Below are 20,442 nucleotides of genomic sequence, written 5' to 3' on the forward strand. Positions count from 1 at the left end.
TCTAACAATTTTCAAGGTCCCAGGGATAGGGAGCTCATGGATGGCCAGAGCAAAATCCTGGTTCCAATTATAAACTCAATTTTAGCATGCATAAGCTAGAACACAAGAAAAAAATAGCAAAACTCATACAGAAAAGATGGCAAACAACTCAAACAGCTGTCAATCTCAGACTTTGCTTTACAAATAAGACATTGCTATTGTAGCTAGGCCAGGTGTGACCCCAAGTATAGCCCAGAACCTTCCTGTTTCAGATGCTCAATGGCTAACAGAAGCAGACATCAACCAATCTTGGTATGCAGAAGCAAAGGATTGCTGAGTACAGAGACAGTTTCTTACACACACTCATTTATACCTGTTGCATAAATGAGTGGACAAGCAAGAAGCAAGGGACAAGACAAACACAGAGCAAAATCGCAAAGTGGGTAGAAATCCCTAGCTTCCACTACCAGCAGACTCATTACTCTACAGGCTCTATCCTCCTGTGGCAGCTATTCCTGACCAGGAATGGCTGGTCCAGACAACCAACTACCTGGCTGTATTGCTATCCAACCCTGGTGACAGAGGACTTGAGAGAGCAGGAAGATACTTTACCCTTATCAACACGTCCAAACTCACCTCTTCCTGGATTTGCTTCATTCTGTTGTTTGTAGGAAGCACCAACACGCGCAGACTCTAGGGAAAGGTGGCAGGGAGGAATGAAGAAACCAAGGCAGAACAGGAAAGAGCCAAACGTTCTGCAGTGGCCACTCAGAGAGCCAACAGACACCGAAATGTTCCTAGAAACTATCTTTTAACAAGACAAATGTTCTTACCTAGATTATTAAGTAGATTAAAAAAAAAAAAGGCTTTGTATGAGCCCCCTAAACCTATCTAACAAAGGGTCTAGAGACTAGAGTTTAACAGCACAGCTAGACAGACTGTCACCTAGTCTGAGAACAACTCAGAGCTCACCAGAGACTATGAGTGTCCTAAGAAAAGCTTTCTTTCATATGTGCCCAACCATTCAAACACCCACAGCTTATTAACATCTTCCCACCAGAAACCAGTAACCTGTATTCAAAAATTCTAAAGTCCAATTATCTGGCCGGTCTCCTATCAGTTTCTCAATCACGACCTATCAGAGATGACAGAAGTAGTAATTTCTCTATGAAGTTCAAACAAGTAGAAGTGTTGGGGGGAGACCAGGCAAAGATGCCATGAGAGGATATCAAACATTAAGTAGCGGCATTTGTTCACGCAAGAACCATAAGGTTCACATTCAAAGATTTGCCACAGGATCACATACCAGGTGGGAAAGGAGTCGGTCAGTACACTGGAAGGAAAGTCACCATCAGAAATAAAACACACGAACAAAAAAGTTTTCTGACTTGTTCTCTACAGAGGAATTACCAATACTCTAATATTGCAATAACAAAAACTGATTCTCTCTACAAAGTCTCTCATACCTGAATTTTCCTCAGATACAAATTTATGGCTACCATCCTGGCTGAACCCTTCACTATGCTATATTTAGAATCTCAAATCACTTTCATATCTTCTTATATAGACAACAACACCAAAAATAAAGTGCCCAAGATCAAAAGCAGAATCCCCCACTCAGGAACAATCAGACCCTCGCTGCTCAGTGCCTGACCCAGTAAACTGTTACAAAATAAACAACTCCTGAGCTTCCCTCCACATTGCCTTTCTCAAACGGGAAAGGTGTTATTATAGGGAGCCTTCCATAGTAACTTCTTATCTACTCAAGCAAAACTCCTAAAGTAAAGATTACAACGACACACACATTAGGGTTGCAGAAAGGGCTCAGCAGTTAAGAGTACACAGATGAGAGTTAGATTCCCAGAACCGAATCAGCCAGCTCTAAAGGATCTGACACCTGGGGCCTCCACAGAAGCCTGCACTCATGTGTGCACACGCATGTAATAAAAAAATAAAAAAGAAATTAATCATTAAAAAAGGTAACAAGAAAAACTGGAAAAAAAAAACAGAAAATATTTTACAAGATAACTCGTCTTGGTTTAGCTTCTAAGGATAAAAGGAGCATCTGTTGCTCTGTGAGTCCAGAGGTAGTGACCAGCCGCCTCCAGCTCTGTCACCATGACTTCCCTGACATGACACACTGTACCGTCAAACTGGTCAGCACACACAAGCTGACGCAGCTGCACTCCAGTGGGTCAGTCTCCGCCCTGAGCTGAGAGCAGAACTTGGCAGCATTATACACGCAGCCTTGGTTTTGCAGATACAAGACTCAAGAGATGAGCGGGTCAGAGAGTCTTGCATCAGGCTCCCAGAAACCCACTGAAGCCAGGATTCCCTGGGAAAAGGCTCTGAAGGCTGTAAAGGGGAAGCCTAAGTTGAAGTGCCCCCTCCCCCCCACCCCGCCAAGGATGTTGGAGATGACAGGACCACAGGATGTCTGCGGAGCCAGGCCAAGGGAGAAGTCAGGTGTGCAGCAGGCAGCAGAGCTGGTGGGGCAGGGTGACCTTAAGCCCCTTAGAGCCTGATCTTTTCCATCACCAGCCCAGATGGCAAATGAAAAGCTACAGGATTGTGTTTGCCCTGTTAGATTCTCTCACACACATAGTAATGATCCCTCATTACTATGGCCTGAATTTCCCCTTCTGGAGTGAGAATGTTAACTCTGTGTCACACTATACATATAGTTCTGAAACACACGCGTGCAGACAAGAGGTTGCCTTGAGTTTCTGCTGGGAGTTGGACTGAACACATTGGCATTAGGAGATGACTGTGAATATATGGGTATGAAGAGTAAAAGGTTGTGATGGACAATCTCAAACCTGACAGTATCTACAATCACTAGACCAACCTAGGCTAACGGAGAAGGGAAGCTCCACCCACTATGGAGCCACCCACGACTGAATACGAAGAAAGCAGACTGAGCACAATCTGTCACGATCTTTCCTCCCTGACTGTAAGTGCCATCTAAGCAGCTGCCTCAAGCTCTTGCCCTAATATGATGGATTGTACCCTAAGGAACTAAGAGCCAAAAGAAATTTGTCTGTCCAGCCCCCACGCTCCCCCAACCCCAGGGAAAAAAAATAAACAGAAAAAAAAAAAAAAAAAAAAACCAGAAAAAAGTGGTATAGAAATGCCTTGCAATTACAAGGATATGTGTATTGTGATTCAGAGAACCCACATTTTTTAAAAGCCACAGTGGTTGTCTATACTTGTAACCCCAGTGCTGGGAAGGCAGAGATAAAGAGAACCTGAGGACCATAGCTATCAGTCTGGGAGACTGTGGGGCAGTGGCACAGGCCTTTAATCCCAGTATTTGGGAAGCAGAGACAGGTGGGTCTTTGCGAGTTCAAGGCCAGCCTGATCTACAAAGACAGTCCAGGACATCCAGGGCTATTACAGGGAGAAACCAGGTCTCAAAACATAAAAAGAAAAAAAAAAAGAATGAAAAGAAAAGAAAGAAGCAAGCAGGAAAGAAAAGAAAGCATGCTGTGCCTGAAGACCAACATCCAAAGTTGTTCTCTGGGCCCTACAGGCACAAACACACACACTGATTTGGTTTTAAAAATACTTGTTTAAAGAGCAATGAATGACCTTATATTTTGTCAAGATAATAGCTTGGGATTTTCTACCGAGTTTGTCAGGCTTTTAGCTAATTAAGTCCAAAAAGAATTAGAATTTATTTAAAACTTTGTTTTGGTTATGTTTTAAGACAGGCTTTAAACTACTATTCCTGTTTCAAGACTGTTTTAACTGACATGTTCAGCAGCCATGCTTCCAGATGAATGCCAATGGTAAGTAAGGAGCTAAGACAACAAGCAGTATTTCTACCCTTGTCTCCGGTCAAGCAGGTCTCAGGAGACCAGAGGATAACTCAACAAAGGTTGCCACCGAACCAGGAGGTCAGGAGGTCATCAGACCTTTCGCCAGGACACAAAGAACTCAGGGGTTGTTTCTAACCAGTATATGTTCCACTGAGGGTCACAGAGGGAATCACAGTGTGTCCACATAGTCAGCAAGACTGTGATCTTTCTTTGAAAAACCAAAGAAACCAAGGGTTCCTCCAAAGTATCTGCAATTACCCCCACCGAAGGGGAATTAATAGATCATAACAAAAAGACCCTAATTTGTAGCCACCCACAGGGTCAGCACCCAACAGGCCAATACCATAAATAAACAAATAAATAGATAAATAAATAAATAAATAAACAAATAAATAAATAAATAAGTGATTGAATAAGTAAGTAAATAAATAAGTAAAAACATTTCAAAACAGAATTCTACCATGCCCAGTCCAGCTGGAAATCGCGGTCCCAATTGCCCTAGAAAGACAGTCAAGTAACCGGCTTTAGCCTGCATTACTTGACTCACTCTTTCTCCATCAATAAATTTTAATGACTCATAAATAAGATGTTAATATTTGATTTTTATATCTGTGCCGTTCAGCTTTTACCACAGTGAGAAAAAATACCCAAGATAAACAGAATATAAACAAGCTTATTTGGCCTCAGAATTTGGAAGACCACACTCTGCAATTACTCGGCCCAACTACTATAATCTATGGTCACATGGTAACCATGGAGACGCGAGTGATAGGGAAGGCCTAGACTTATCTCAGCAGGGACATCAGGAAGACAACCCAGATACACTTCTGTGACTCCAACAAATCTTAACCTAACCTCTTCCAAACAGGACCCTCCTCTCACCACACCATTTCCCAGCACTCTGGGCTAAGGACTAAGCCTTCCTTCCTCACACAGCCCTCTGGGTATGCTCCATGCCCTAGTGCCATTTTCTCTATCTTCCTGGCCACACCTTTCTTTCCTCTGTGTTGTCTAACCTGTTCCAATTCTAAGTGGTCTACCTAATCTCAGTCTATTTGCTCCTCTTGTCTTCCTTGGTGCCAACTGAAGCTGAACACAACAGTCTTCCATCTGTCTCGTACACTCACTGTGCTATTAGCTACATCAGATTCGGCTCACTATCAGGAGACATCCTCCCCTTTATAAACAAGTTGATCTTTATATTATGGTGTAGGAAAGAAATCAAGGAACAGAAATTTTGAAAGTAATGGAACAAAGTAAAAATCTTGTCTATTTATGATTTAAGAAGTGAAATACCCAGCATGGTGGTGCATACGTATAATCAGACACTCAAGAGACTGAAGCAGGAGGATTGCAAGTTCTAAGCCAGGTTAGGATTTTAGGCTACAGTTCCGCCAGCTCTATACAGCATGATCATGTCTCAAAGAATTAAATCACACTTTTTGATTTCCAACTCTGTTCATTTACCTGCACATTTCACAATTTCACTTGTAACACCCACAGGCGAGTGGAACTCTCACCCATGCAGAGAACCCTCACTCTGTAGTAGACATCAACTAATGCAGAGACTTGAGCACAACTGGTCAAATTGCAAATGTCACAACTCCATCACACCCCTTCCTCCCAAAGTCAGGGATCACTGAAGCAGAGGAGCAGAAAGCCTGTTGAGAGCCAAGGGTTCTGGAAGACTGCTGCAAAACACTGTCTTCCAGACACAACAGAACTCACAGTGCTGTGCACTGTGACCTGCACAAGATTAGACCAGCCGACACTGCAGCACGGACAGGGGATGTCACAAAGTCTACCCCTACCTGGGGAGGTGGGGGAGAAATGGACAGCTATGCAGAGAGGGAGACCCCATTTCCTCGGGGATGCAGCCCTAAGAGGTTGCTCATACTGCAGTGCTGACCCTACACCAATGCACACACGGCAACGAGGGAGGGAGGGATGGATTTAGGAAAAGATAGAAGGACAAGAATATGGAATAGATTTATCAAAACACTGAATACATGCACAAAGTTTTCAAACAGTAAATAAAACTACTATACTTTCTTCCTGAGATAGCATTTCCTGCTAAAAGCGGAGATAAATGTAACCAGAGACATCCACTTTAACAACTGCTATTCTTTCTTTACAAATCATATAATAACAAAGAATACTGTAGAAAACCAAAACCAGAAAATATGAGCATAGATAATGAAGTTATGGGCTATGTCATCAAACTACTGTACTCAGTGCAGGGCTTAAGAAGCATGAACGTGCCAGACATATTATAATGCAAGAAACAAACTCCACAACACAGAGTCTATACTGGGCTTCTCTTTAACAGTGGAAGCTCTAAAATTCAAATACAAAGGGACCACACAAATAACATTACAGACATAATAAAAATATATACTGATTTAAAAAACATAAGGACTTTGAAGAATGGGTGTGTAGACTGAACTTGATAGTTCTGGTGTCACATTACTGATAAAAAATTATAAATGATTAAAGTATAAGTAAAGTAAAGTAGGGCTGAAAAGATGGCTCAGGTTAAGAACACTAGCTGAGTTCAATTCCCTGCAACCACACGGTGGCTCACAACCACCTACAGTGAGACCTGGTGCCTCTTCTGGTGCACCAGGCAGGCACAATGCTGTAAAAAAAATAATAAATAAATAAATAAATATTTTTTAAAAAAGAAGAAGAAAAGAAAGCAAAGCAAAACAGGTCACCATGCAGTTAGCATTTAAATATGGACAACTAAAACCAATGAGCTCACAGCTGTCTTCACATCAGTACCACTACGGGGATGGAGACAAAAGTTCAAAGTAGTGAAGTCGATCTAACGATTTGGGCATGGTGGCCAAACCCACAACCCCATAACTCAGAAGGCAGAGCTAGCAGGTAAGGAGTCCTCAGCCAGGTGAAGCCAACTTGGGCTACATGAGGCCCTCTACCAACTAAACAAACAAAAGGAGAGCAAAGTCATTCAGTCACTTGAAATTCCAAACCTTGCCAAGGCTGACACCCTGAGTTAAATTAAACGGGACTCGCACAGTGGAGGGAGAGAACTGGCTCTCCCTAAGCTGTACTCTGACATCCATGTGTACACTGTAAACATGTGCGCACGCAAACATACACGGCAAAAGCAAATTAAAAAGCACTACTACTTATAAAGAACTGAAGTCTGGGAAAAGGCGGCTGCAGCAGTTGCGTGCCTATCTCATAAGCACGAGGACCTGAGTTTGAGCCCCAGGACCCCAGTAAAAGAGCCAGCAATGTGGTCAGCGAGATGGCTCAGTGAGTAAAGACCCTTTCGGCCATCCTTATGAGGGTACGTTCAGTCCCTAAGATCCACACGATGAAAGGAGAGACAGACTTTTACAAGTTGTTTTCTGACCTCCACACATGGGCCAAGATATGTGAGCAACCTCCACACAATATATAGAATTTGAAAATTAAACAGAAAAATCAGGCATGGTGTGCATGCTTGCGATCCTGGTGTTGAGGAGGCAGACACAGGCAGATCCCTAGTTGCTAACCACTGGTCTACCCTAAGTGGTGTGCTCCAGCCCAATAACAGAGAGACACCGTCTCAAAGAAGGTGGACAACCTTCTTGAAGGTGATACCTAAGGATGTCCTCTTGCCCCCACACACATGTGCACACACACATCCACACAGAAGGGCTAGAAACTTAGCTCAGCAATGAAACTAGTGTCTTCAAAGTTCTTGCTCAGTCCCTAGTTGGGGGAAAGGGAGTAGGTTGAAGAACTAAAACAATAAGGGCACAAGGAATAATAAAACTGTTATCTTGACCTTATATTTATACTTATAAACATTAACACACTACTAATCAATTTCACTCAAGCCACTAGTAATGGAGGAGCTGTGGGCACACAAACTTTCAGACCAGAGCAAACCTGCTACTTACTGTCAAAATAATTACTGTTGTTGTTGCTTAAAACAAGACTTTTGCATTGACTTTTTGTAAGCTGGTCTACTGAGTACTCTGAAGTGTGAAAGAAATATAAAACACTGTCTCAGAATAGCTTTCATTAAAGAGTCAAAGTAACTAGTAAGAGAGCATATTAGCTACAAAAGCTAATTCCAATCCAAAGGCGAAGAAAACAAGAATGGTGGCTTTAGCAAGTCCCTATGGTCTGCTTGCTGATTACCTCACACTCTGTTGTCTTTGTTACTGCTATGTCACTGCAGACACAGGATGGTGGGACACAGCCCTGGAGACCCTGACCAACACCACATAGCGGCTCACACTCCTCTTCAAATTCCCAAGTCTGGGCCATGGCAGCCCAAAGTGGAGACAGAGGAAAATGCTTCCCTAGAAACCTCTGCTGCAAGCCAGGTCCAGTGGCACTTGGTGCTCGGGAGGCTGGGGCAGGAGGACTACTGAGAGCTCAAAGCTATTCTGGGATGCACAATGAGATCACAAACAGCCTGGGATAATTGCTAAATCCTGTCTCAGAACCAAAAGAAAGCAATCTCTGTTTTAGAGTATAAACAGAAGGTTAGGCTCTCTAGGTGCTATCAAATAAGAGCCTTGTTTCCATTACTATTTTAAGTTTAATTCAGACTTCACTATCAGCTTTCAAAGATATTTTTCTTTTCCAGCAAACTGGTAAGACGTCCTCTTCTGAAGAGGGTGGGGGAGCCTGAAGGTGTGCCTTCTTTAGTATCTCTCTACCCACTATAGCATTCAGTAGAGTTAGAGGTTGTCTACTGTCTTGAGAGCTTTTGGAGAGAGACGTGGCTGCCTGGGTTGGGGGGATCAGAGGAAAAAAACAAGCAAATGAGTAAATGCACAGACACTAACCTTTATAGCACAACTCACAGTTTCCAGGAGTTCCTACGCAATCACACATGTGTACACTGCTGTTTGTTTCTGTTCTTCAAAGAACATACTTTTAAAGTAGCTTATTTTCGGGTCTGGGGAGATGGCTCGGTGGTTAAGAGTACTTGTTGCTCTTCTAGAGGACCCCAGTTAAATTCCCAGCATGCACATGGTGGCTTACAACCATTTGTAACTCTAATTCTAGGGAATCCAATGCTCCATCCTGGCCTTCTAGGACACTTGGCAGGCAGAGACATACAAGAATAATGGCTGATGCACAGGAATAGGAGCACACAGCACATTCATACACATGAAGTAAAAAAACAAACAAAAAAAAAACCTTTTTTCTTTGTGTATGTGTGTGCATGTTCACATATGGGAACACAGGCATGGATGTGTCAGGCACACACAAGGAACTCTGATAACCCTGACTGTCGGTCCTTCCTCTCTACCGTGTATGAGGTGGGTGCCACTGCTCACCACTGTAGGCGACAGGCTAGCTGGTCTGCAAGCTTTCCGTTGTCTAGGAGGGCCAGGAGTAGACGCTGCGCCTCTCCTTTCCGTAGGTTCTGAGGATCAAAATCTGTGCACACAGTGCTTCTGTCCAATGGGCCTTCTTTTCTGCCCACGAACAACATTCTTACCTCAGTCATCACCTACACACCCACACGCAAACATGTGTTTTGTGATGCTTCACTGCTTTGCAGACAACTTATAGATATTTGTTGAACATAAGAATCCAACAACAGCTACTAAGAGCGAACCTGAGGACTGGTGGGAGGAGGAGACAAAGGCTGCTGAAGTTCTTATCTGGACTACTAGAAAGATGGCTTGATGGCAGCAAGGGCCTCCCTCTCACACACTGACGAATTCAAACTTGACTGTCACACAGGCTCTAGTTGCACACAGGGAACTGAGGAAAGCTACATGTATGTACTTATTACACTGTTCTGCCAAGTTTCTGAATGTCTGAAATTACTCAAGAAAAAAATATTTCATCCTACATCTCCAAATCAGTCTGACTCAGTTACACTCTCATCAGTGGAGATTAAAAGGAAAAGTATCAAAAAACCTTTCAAAGAAAAGAAAACATGAAAAAGAAAAGCATACATACTTCTATGCTGGGACTGATGGAAGGAGTGAGTCCTGCTTCGCTCTGGAGAATAGCTTCTACTGCTGACACTGGAGCCAGATCTGCTGTGTGGGGAGTCCTTCCGGCCTACAGGCGATTCTCTGAAAAAAGGAGCGTCCCTTTTATGGGGAGACCGATCTCTCGAATAATGGGAAGAGTAGATTTTTCTTCTAAAGCCATCTCTCATGTCCCTTTGAAGGAAAAAAAAAAAAGTTTAATCATATCTTCTATACAAAAATTTACACAAATGGCAAAGGATCAAATTACTGTCTACACTGAAGTCTTGCTTCCCCCTTTTAACAGTAACCGGATGCTGAAGTCAGTTAACAAAGCAAAACTTTCAGTAAAACATGACTTAGAACGTACCACTTTTCACAGCCTGGGATAGAGCCAGATTATCAGGTGCAAAGCTACTTTATTTCAAAATGTGAAAACACAAACATGGTATCTTCTGCTCTCAGAAACACCCAGGAATTGTAATTTCTTCCAAGAAAAACAGCTCACATCCAGTCATTCCTTTCTAAATGTAATGGACATCCTTCATCCAAAAGCTCCAAAGTCACAAACCTGCATCCACTCCCAAGATGCTCACTAAGTTTCCTACTCTGCCACATTTCAGAGTTCACACCAGGGATATTCGCTCCATATAGTTTATGTACATGTTTTAAAAAGATAAATCAGAAAACTCATGTTAAGCCTCTCTAAAGAGATATTCCACCATTGTCTTTTATCTCCAAAGTTGGTAGCTAGACGTTTTGTTTTCATGGCCATTGGCGTGGGTGTGGGGGGCACTGATGGGTAGTGGCCAAGGATGTCATTAGAATCCTATAATACCCAAGACACCAAAGCCATACAAACTAAAGCAATCCATCTAACCCAAAAGTTATGGATGCCAACCCTGTCTCCAGCTACTAAATCCTTACTCTCCGACCTCGTGTCCTCAGTACATAGACTGGTACGAATCCTACCACCTTTATAAATCACTCTGATTTTTCATAAATTCAGTTTCTTTATTAAGCAGCAAGCAAGCCTACTACAATTTTAGGCAAGGCTGAGGATACAGCTCAGTTTGCAGCGATCACTCTGAATGTGTGACATGGTGGGTGTGACACTAGCACTGAAAAAAGTAGAAGAGGCAGAGAGAAGAAAAACTTTACACAGGAGAACAAAGTAAATCAAACTTCTAAGTGAATCAAGATATAAACATCGATATTATAAAAACAAGACATCTTAAAATTAAAACCTCTATAAAAAGAATGACCAAGGAAAGCTGTAAATAAGCATACTTTCATATTAGATTTAAGTAATGATGTTTAAAGATTTTTTATCATTATGCATCTGTACTGCACGAATGCTTGCAGGCCAGAAGAGGGCACCAGATCTCGTTACAAATGGTTGTGAGCCACCATGTGGTTTCTGGGAATTGAACTCAGGACCTCTGGAAAAGTAGCCAGAGCTAACTTCTGAGCTATCTCTCCAGGACTTGGCTGTTTATTTTTGTTGCTTTTGTTTTGAGACAGGGTCTTACTCTTAGCCTGGGCTATGTACCCGACCTCAAACTCACAGCGATCTTCAGATTTCAATCTCCCAAGAGCTGGCATTACACGTGTGTATCACCAGACCTGCCAAGGCACTGTACCTTATACAGACAAGTGCCAATGCAAACCAAGGATGTGTTTTGTTTGCTTGCTTATTGTTTTCCTTCTTTTCCCAGGGCTGGAGACCAAACCCACAGCTCTTTCTGAAAATAATTTTAAACTGATTATCAGTCCCCACTACATGAGTAGCTGGTTGTCTTAAGTTCAATTGAGTGCTAGATAATCAATTCCCCAAATATAGTGCCCAATAGTAACAATTAAGTTTCCCTAGGAAAAAGTAAAAGGCATCTAAAATTAATTTATATGTAAGTGAACTCATATGAAGCATCAGTATTTAAAGGAAGCACTCAAGAACCGTAATATAACTAAGTATGGTTCACTCCAATATCAGTAATCAGTAAATGTCTATGTATGCAGGTCTTAAGAACTGTATTGCAGACCCAATGGAGAAGCAGATGCCAGCAGCGGTGCTATAGGATCCTGCTATCCCTGAATTGAGGACAGGAGGAAAAGCTGGCCTAGAACACATGTGGACGCAGTCAGGAAGAGGCGGGAGAATTCAAGGGAATTCATGTATTCCAGGGAAGAAACAGTGGTAGCTTAGATGGGGATGGTGCCTATTTGATTACACAAGCATGAAAGACCCAGGATGCAGATTCTCAGAATTCTAGCATGACGTATTGGTGAAGTGAGAAAAGCCAATCTGAGAAACAGGATGGGTGAGACGGGATGTATGGCATCTGAATGGTAGCATGTAAACGTGAAGTATGCATGCAATATCTGGGTAAGCAATCAGAAGACAGCAGTCTTGAAAAGATGAACCACTGAGCTAGTTTCCTAATCCCAACACCAGAGGGCAGTCAAGTAAAGCACAGCTCAAAATGAGCAGTCAGTGGCTAGGCTGCTGCTCAGCCACTTCACACAAGCCTAGCTGCTGCCTACCAGAGTGAGCAACAATGTCACAACAAACAACTCCCTAAGTACCTGCTTGGCAGAGTGCTAATACTTTGTCAGCTATCTGGGCAGGACTATGTCAGTTACTTAATAGGTGTTGTGACTCCAGGGAAGTTTAGCGTCAGTCTCAGGATTGGTGGTAAATGTCCAAAGGAGCTGGTTCTACAATTTCATACTGGTATATATGTACTAGAAAGGTGGGTGGTTTTATTTTTGGGGGGCGGGGGGTGGTTGGGTAGGTGGAGGTGGGGCTTGTACATCATGGTCACAGTCCATCACTGAGGGAAGACAGGGCAGGAACACAAGGCCAGGGCCTGGAGGCAGGAACTGAAGCAGAGGCCTTAAAGGAGTGCTGCTCTGGCTTTGTCCTCATGGCTTGCTGGGCCTATTTTCATTTCGTTTTATTCTTTTGTTGTTGTTGTTGTTTTTCAGCTTTCGTTCTTTTTCACTTCATACTGAAAGTAATTATTCTCATTATATTCTGATTATTTTTTCCTCCCCCCAATTCCTCCCAGATCCTCCCCACTTTCCTACCCACCCAAATCCATGCCCTTTCTCTCTCTCTCCCTCACTATAATAAAAACAAGCACCTAAAAATTAATAATAATAAAGCAAAATAAGATAAAATAAAAAAAAACAGAATAGGACAAAACAAACAGGAAAAAAGAGCCAAAGAGAAATCACAAGAAACACATACAGATGCTGACAAACACACACAGAAGGCCCATTAAAAACATACTAGGGAACCATATACACAAAAAATTCTGTAAAATTAACAAAGAGAAGAAAAAAAGCCCAAACAAAGCAATGACAAAAGAACATCCAAAAGCAACATTGAGTCTGTTTTGTGCTGGCCATCTCCTGCTGGGTACAGCTGCCCGTAAGTGGGGTTTGTTTCCCAGTGAGACTCCCTTGGAGAACTAATTTTTCACCTGCATGCAGTTGACTGGAGATAGCTTGAGGGTTAGGGTGGGGACTGGCAAGCTCCTTTTCTCTCAGCACTGGGACCTCATCCGGCTGAGGCGTGTGGAGAGCCTGTGCATGGGCCACAGTCTGAGTTCATGTGTGTACCAGTGCTGTTGTGTCTGGGAGGCCTTCTTTCCTTGCTTTCTGCCAGCCCCACTGGCTTTTAAAAACTTTCTCTCTCCTCTTTCTAGTAGCTCCCTGACACGTAAGGGAAGGCATCTGATGAAAAACATCCCATTTAAGACTGAGTGAGTGTTCTAAAGTCTCACTAGTAAGTTGTTTGTTTGTTTTAAACCTGATGTGGGGCTCTGAGTTGGAAGGGTGTTTGCATGAAGTCCCGGATTCTATCTGCAGTACACATAATGCTGAGCTCAGCAGTACTCCAAGGATGGAGGCAAGGGAATCAGGATGACAAGGCAGCTACTATAAAGCCTGACAGTCGGGGTTCAAACCCCAAAAACAACATGGTGGAGAGAGAACCAACATGCCCATTGTGCCAGGAGCACACCCATACTTACACAGACATGTACACATACAAAATGAACAAATTTGTTCTTATTTTGTTTTTCTCAAGACAGGCTTTCTCTGTGAAGCACTGGATGTGCTTGAACTCAAGAGATCTGACTGTCTCTGCCTTTGCTGGGACTAAAAGTGTGAGCCGCCACCTCCGGCTAAATTTGTGTTTTTTAAAAACAAAGTTTAACATCATTCTTAGCTACTCGGGCTGGAGAGATGGCTCAGGGGTAAGAACACTGTCTGCTCTTCCAAAGGACCCGGTTCGATTCCCAGCACCCACATGGCAGCTCATTACTGTCTATAATTTCAGAGATCTGACATCTTTACACTAATACACATAAAATAAAACTAAATAAATTTAAAAAAAAAAAAAAGAGCCCTTTGTTCTTACAGAGGACCCAGGTTGTTCCCAGAACCCACACAGAGACTCACAACTATCCATAACTCCAATTCCAGGGCACACAGTGCCCTCTTCTGACCTCCTCAAGCATCAGGTAAGAACATGGTGACATACAAACAGACAAAACAATCACACACATTCTTAGCTACTTAGTGAAGTCAGTGGTCATCCTGACAATAAACCTAAATGATGATTTAGGTATTTTAGGAAAATTGACAGTTGGGTCAACACTGTAGTAGGAATTCAGTGAGTCAAATATGCAGCAACCATATTTAAAGAAGTGAGTGAGGCTAGTCAGGGCTACATAGTGAGAGCCTGTCTATGAGATAAGATAGACAAATGAAACTGATTTTAGCAACTTCCAACTTAGCTCACTTTGCCACTATGTCTGTCTTATCAACATATAATCACTACTTGGAAACCTACATTGTGTTTTCATCTTAAACCTTGAAAATCCATGGTTATTTATTTTTCACTTATAGGATACTTACTCTGTTTAAATGAGTCAAATCTCAAGTGCTTTAATTAGGCCACCAGATTCAGACAGCTGCATCCTGGAAGCCCAGATTCAGGTCCAAAGAAAGCATGTCAGCCCCACAGCACACAGAGAGGGATTAAAGGGTATTGTGGGTAAAAACTATCAGAAGAGAAACTAAAAAGTAAAGGCAGAAAGCATAAGAAAAGTTCTTATGAAATACTATAGATGTTAGGAGAAATCTACATTTAGGATTTAGAAGTCATGTGACTTGCTGGTCTACTAAAATGTTGGGGAAAAAAACAATTATTATGAATCAAACACCTGTCACTAAAGTGTCAAGCTAATGCTTCTCAGTTGGGAGAGAGAGAAAATTGTGCAGAAGGGATGGTAGGTGCCTATCTGCGGTGGAAGGTGAGCAAGAAAGCCATCTTACTGCAGAATGGGAACTGAAAATCCAACATATAAGAATCTGACAAAAAGAAGGGGGGTACTAGACATTCAATAGGAGAGAAAAGCAATGAAGAGAACAGACAGACAAGAAAGACCATGAAGCAAAGAGTAGGGAAAGAGCGCTCTGGAACTTCACAGGAAGTCGTAGGTAGCCGCCATTAGAAGGGCTCATCCCAGCAAAGTGGCAACGGAGGGTGCCAAGAGAAAGCATGGGGCAACAGGCCGCAATCAACCCCAAACCCCTGTCAATATCACCTTGTAACCACAACAGAATACAGATCGAAGGAGGCTCCACCCCTAGCCACATGGGAACCCCCAGGCATTCTAACTCTGCATTCTAAAAGTCATCAACGCTTCTCTGTAGAAAAGCTGTCTTTAAATCTATTTTATTTGGGTTTCTTATGTTTCTACCTCCCTTTTCCACCCAGATCCCTTCCAACACCCCAACACCACATAGAGATAAAGAAGGTTAGCAGAGACATGGGATGTGCTTCTCTTTAGCTACTTCCTGCTGGCTAGAACTTCCTTCAGGCAAGTCTAAGCTTCAGTTCAACTTTCTCCAACTTTTTCTTTGTCAAACCACAACAACAGCAACCAGGAACAGCAGCAGCCTTTTTCCTCAAAGGCGTGTCCATCTGTACCCAGCCCCCTCACTCTCAGCATTAGCATTTATTCCCTCTCCAGAGTCCTTAGAATTAAACTATCTGCAACTGGCAAAGATCATTCTCCTCTCAGAGCCTGCACAAGGCAACAAGTTTGCTGCTGTGAACAACCTAAAGCAGCCCCATATCCCACACCTGGGATTAAAACAAAAATATGTTTATAGAACATAGCTGAGGTTTTTAAAAATAATTTATTTAAATTTTATTTTATGTGCATTAGTGTAAAGGTGTCAGATCCCTTAGAATTGGTGTATAGACAGTTGTGAGCTGCCAAATGGGTGCTGGTAATTGAACCCGGGTCCTTTGGAAGAACAGACAGTGCTGTTAAGCACTGAGCCATCTCTCCAGCCCCCTTAACTGAGTTTTCAAAGACATTAAAATTTCCACTACACTTCCTTGGAGACTCCTGTGCTCACAGAATTTCTTTGAGAAGGACTGAAACAGGGTACCTTACTAATATGTGAGTATATATGTATAACAGAATTTTCCACAAGCTAGAAGACAGAAGGGAAATTCAAAGCTCAGGATAGAGCTCTAGCAATTCCCAGAGAAGATTCTAGGTTTGACCATGCCTGCTGGATAGCTGGAACATGCAAAAACAAAAACTGTTCTATATTTTTAGAGATGGGCAGGCAGTCAAAGTGAGCCAAAAATAATGTGAGCTAGAAATTCTAATTATCAAGGAAAAAGGGTGAAATCCTACAAATGTGTCATAGGTAAGGGTGGGGTTATCGAAGTGGGCAAGTTCAAAGGACAACAGTGACTTGGAGTAAGCAATGAGGAATAAGAAATATTACCAGAATGCATCTCACAAATCCAAAAATTAGGAAGCATGGGAGCTGAGAAAATACTGCCTCCCTGAAGTCAGGTCCCAGGTGTGGAAAATGGAGAGTGAGAGGTGCAGCCGTTCTCTTTGAGTGTTGTGAATAGTAAGGGCAGGCACGTGACCCAGCAGGTTCACGACTCCGCTCTTGTCAAGGGCTGGCATTTGGTTTCCTATCAGGGAGTGACTGCCTAGAGCTCCAGCTCCAGGAAGAGCCAAAGCCTCTCATCCCTACAGGCACCTGTACTCCTGAGCACATACCCACCCACAGCAAGCAAGAAGAGGTGACACAAAGGTCTCTCATTAGCCAGGATTTCTCCAGCTAACAACGTTCTCCAACTCCTTTCACGGTGTTTTTAACAAGTTATCCACCTATGCTGATACCTCTATCCTGTTCAGCTCCATACAAGCAAACTCCTCTTTGGGGGAGCTGAGGAGTTGGCTCAGGGGTTAAGAGCATTAGTTGACCTTCCAAAGATCCTGGTTCAAGTCCCAGCACCCACATGGTGGCTTTCAACCATCTATAAGCAAGGTTCAAGAAGGTGATGTCCTCTTCTGACCTCCACAGGCACCAGGAACACACATGTGGTAGGTACACATACATACATGCTGGCAAAGCACCCATATGAATATAAAATAAAGATACATAAAAATTTTTAAAAACTGACAAGTCCTCTCTTGGTAAATAGTTTTCTTTCAAGATCTGTTCATATTATCAGCTACTTGGAGTGAGTTTCCCAACAGGACAAATGTGTTTCTTACCCTTCTACATCACTTAACACAACCTTCAACACAAACCCCATTACCTATCTGTGTTTCTATGTCACTTGTTAAGAGGCCAAGATGAGAAAAGTATTCTGTTGTGATAAAATTAAAAATAACAGTAAGTATGAAAATGCTGAACCATTAATATTTAAGGAAAAAAGCATTCATATGAATACAGAAAAACCACTTCATTTCTGCTGACCACTTGACTCTTGTTCCCTAATTTTACACATTAAATAATACTTTAAATCTGTTACATCATAATATTCATTATATAAGACCATGTAACTAAAGTGCAGGAAATGACTGTGCAAATCAACCTTTTTCTGTCTGAATCAGTAACTTCATAAAGCATAAGATACTCCTTTAGTGAAAAGCAAAATAAAGACTAAAATACTCTGAATTTTATCTAAAACGTGTTTTGAACAAAAAGAAACATAACTGTAAATACGTGACATACAGATGACCCATTTCTACCAAGTTAGGAAGGAAGGAAGAAAGGGAAGTGGAGAAGGCAGACAGGAAGGCAGGCAGCACAATCAGAAGAAAGCCCTTCAGATGCTCTTAATAAGTTAGTGATTTTGTGTTGGGCTGCACTAACACTTCTCTTTTGCTGCATGAAGCTCACATGCCTGTAAAATGCCACAAAGGAGAAATAAGAAAAGTTAGGAAATCAGAAGTTCAACTGCCGGTGACAGGCTTACAGAGGAACATGAAAGCAAGGTGGTCCTGTGGAAGCCAGTAATGACAAACCAAAAAAGTACTAGAAAGTAAAATCTGCAGGGTCAAGACTAACTGCATAAAGAACATGAATAAATACAGAGCAGAAACTGATACTGAGGTCAGGTCTGGGATGGGGTTGTGCCTTACCAAGCTCATACATGACATAATGTTTCAGAGATGCTGGCAGCAGAAACAAGTTTTCTTTATCAAACTCAAGAACTCTGTTTCAGCAGCAATCAGTAAGAGTATTAGCATGGTAGCATCAGTCCCCACTGCTCTCCAGTCTAAATGTATACCACCTGTATGCATGCATGCATGGCTCAGGTCACAAATGAAGAACTCATAAGTGAGGAACTCAGAGTATGCAGACTCCAACATTTTTACATCAAGTAGTAAACAAGCCTATACTATGAACAAAGAGGAAAAGTCAGTCACTGCAAACACTAACTAGGTAATGAGTAACCTGAGTAATGAGTAGTCAGGCCCTTCAAAACCTTGGTAAGATGTGTAAGAACAAAAACTCACAGAGGACAGGAGTTTCTCCTGACCTCTCAAAGCCAGAGCCCTCGCTGACAGAAAGAAAATGTTTGTGCAACAGATTCCAGGTCCTCAGTATAAGTAAATACTGAATACAACAAATGGTTAGGAAAGTGCAGGCCCCTTTGTACAAAGGCCACCTAGCATATGCTTATTCCTCAGAGCTCCAGAGGCTAGAAAGCTAGGATAAGGTACCAGCAGATCTTGTGTCTAGCAAAGTCCTTGACCTTGATTTGCAGTTGGTTGATTTCCCTGTTAGAGCCTCATATGCTGAAGAAGAACTAAGTTCTCAATGTTCTTACTACAGGCCCCGATCCCATTTAAGTGGACTGCACCCCCATGCGTAAAACACCTCTCCAAAGCCTGACTTAATACCATCTTGTTGGGGATTAGGATTTCAACCCATAGAGCTTGGGATGTACCTCAGCTGGTAGAGTACTTGTCAGGCATACACGATTCTGGAATCCATCCCCAACACCACATAAACGAGGTGTGTGGCTGAACACATTTATGACCCCAGCATTAGAAGTACAGGCAGGAAAATCAGAAACCCAAAGTCACACTCTATTATATAGTATGCTGAAGACCATCCTGAACTATATGAGACCCTAACTTAAAAAACAAAATGAATGAACAAAAAACAAAATTAAACATAAACTTCAAAACATGAATTTGAAGGAAGATATGTCAGAACATTAACTCCAATAAGTCATCCAGGCTAGAAAAACTGGTGTCATGAGAGTTCTGTGAAAAGGGGATAAAGACTGGCAGTTGCACAGACTTAAAGCACAGCCATCAAAAGCCATTTACTGATTCCCAAGGGAAAATTAACTCGCAGTAGAAATGTCTACAAATTCCAGCTTCAACAAGAGACAAAATCAGTATCATAAAACTGCAAAACAACATGTGCAGCCTGGTATGTGACTCAAAAGAACACATCACTTTAGGGGATGCCCAGCAAATGTCTACCCAGATCTAATCATGAGGAAATACTAGACTTTACTGAGAACATGCCACAAAAATAATCTGGGGCTGGGGATGAAGCTCAGTGGCAGCATGTTGGCTTGGCATATGTAAGGACCTAGACTCAGTCCCTAAGTACTGCATATAACACTTTTAGAATACCTTCCCACTGTACATCTTGCCAAAAACAGGAGCCCTGAGGAAAGACTTACGTTGTTCCAAAATAAAGTCTACCTTAAGGGTAATCTGCGGGGCGGGCATGGTGGTACACCCTTATCCCAGCACTTGGGAGTCAGAGGCAGGTAGTGAATCTCTATGAGTTCAAGGCTAGCCTGGTCTACAAAGTGAGTCGAGGATAGCAAGGGCTCTGTTACACAAAGAAACCCTTTCTTGAATGCCTCCTACTGACCCCCCCAAAAGGTTATTTGTGAACCCACTCCAATCTTTCTAAACCACTTAAGGTCATTGTTGGGGACATTAATAAGACCTCCAATATAGGGACACCTGTTCTAACTTGTATATAAATTTAAAACTTCAAATGTTCTTTCAGTTTCTTCCCACAATTCAATAATCATTGTGTATAATCCACTGGATGGGAGAACAATTACAAAAAAAAAAAAAAAACTCGCTTTGTTATTTGTCAACGATGCATAATTAATGTCTATTTACTATGTATAAGTTGCTTTCTATGCATTATACAAATGAGGGCTACATGAATGCAGCACCTTTTTACTCAGAGAGGCTAAGAAGAGTATCTGGCATAAAAGAAATGTAATAAATGAAGATAGCCCATACAATGAACTCCATATCATAAAGAGACTTATCTTATTTGAATACCCA

The 20,442-nt window shown here is 42.2% G+C and overlaps 1 protein-coding gene across 11 annotated transcripts in view; it reads right to left on the reverse strand.

Moving 5' to 3' along the window:
• Pphln1 (periphilin 1) overlaps positions 1 to 20,442 on the reverse strand; it is an 83,640-nt gene that overhangs the window by 34,490 nt on the left and 28,708 nt on the right. For 5 of the 11 annotated variants that reach the window (XM_060388770.1, XM_021664771.2, XM_060388773.1 and 2 more), the window contains 2 exons: positions 9,750 to 9,958; positions 616 to 672 (listed from right to left, as the gene is read on the reverse strand). In XM_060388770.1, the coding sequence (XP_060244753.1) occupies positions 616 to 672; positions 9,750 to 9,958 (266 nt within the window). The remainder of the gene's footprint in view (positions 1 to 615; positions 673 to 9,749; positions 9,959 to 20,442) is intronic. The other 6 variants (XM_060388771.1, XM_060388767.1, XM_021664770.2 and 3 more) reach the window with 3 other exon arrangements.

The sequence above is a fragment of the Meriones unguiculatus genome, chromosome 8, assembly GCF_030254825.1.
Source record: "Meriones unguiculatus strain TT.TT164.6M chromosome 8, Bangor_MerUng_6.1, whole genome shotgun sequence".
NCBI lineage: Eukaryota > Metazoa > Chordata > Mammalia > Rodentia > Muridae > Meriones > Meriones unguiculatus.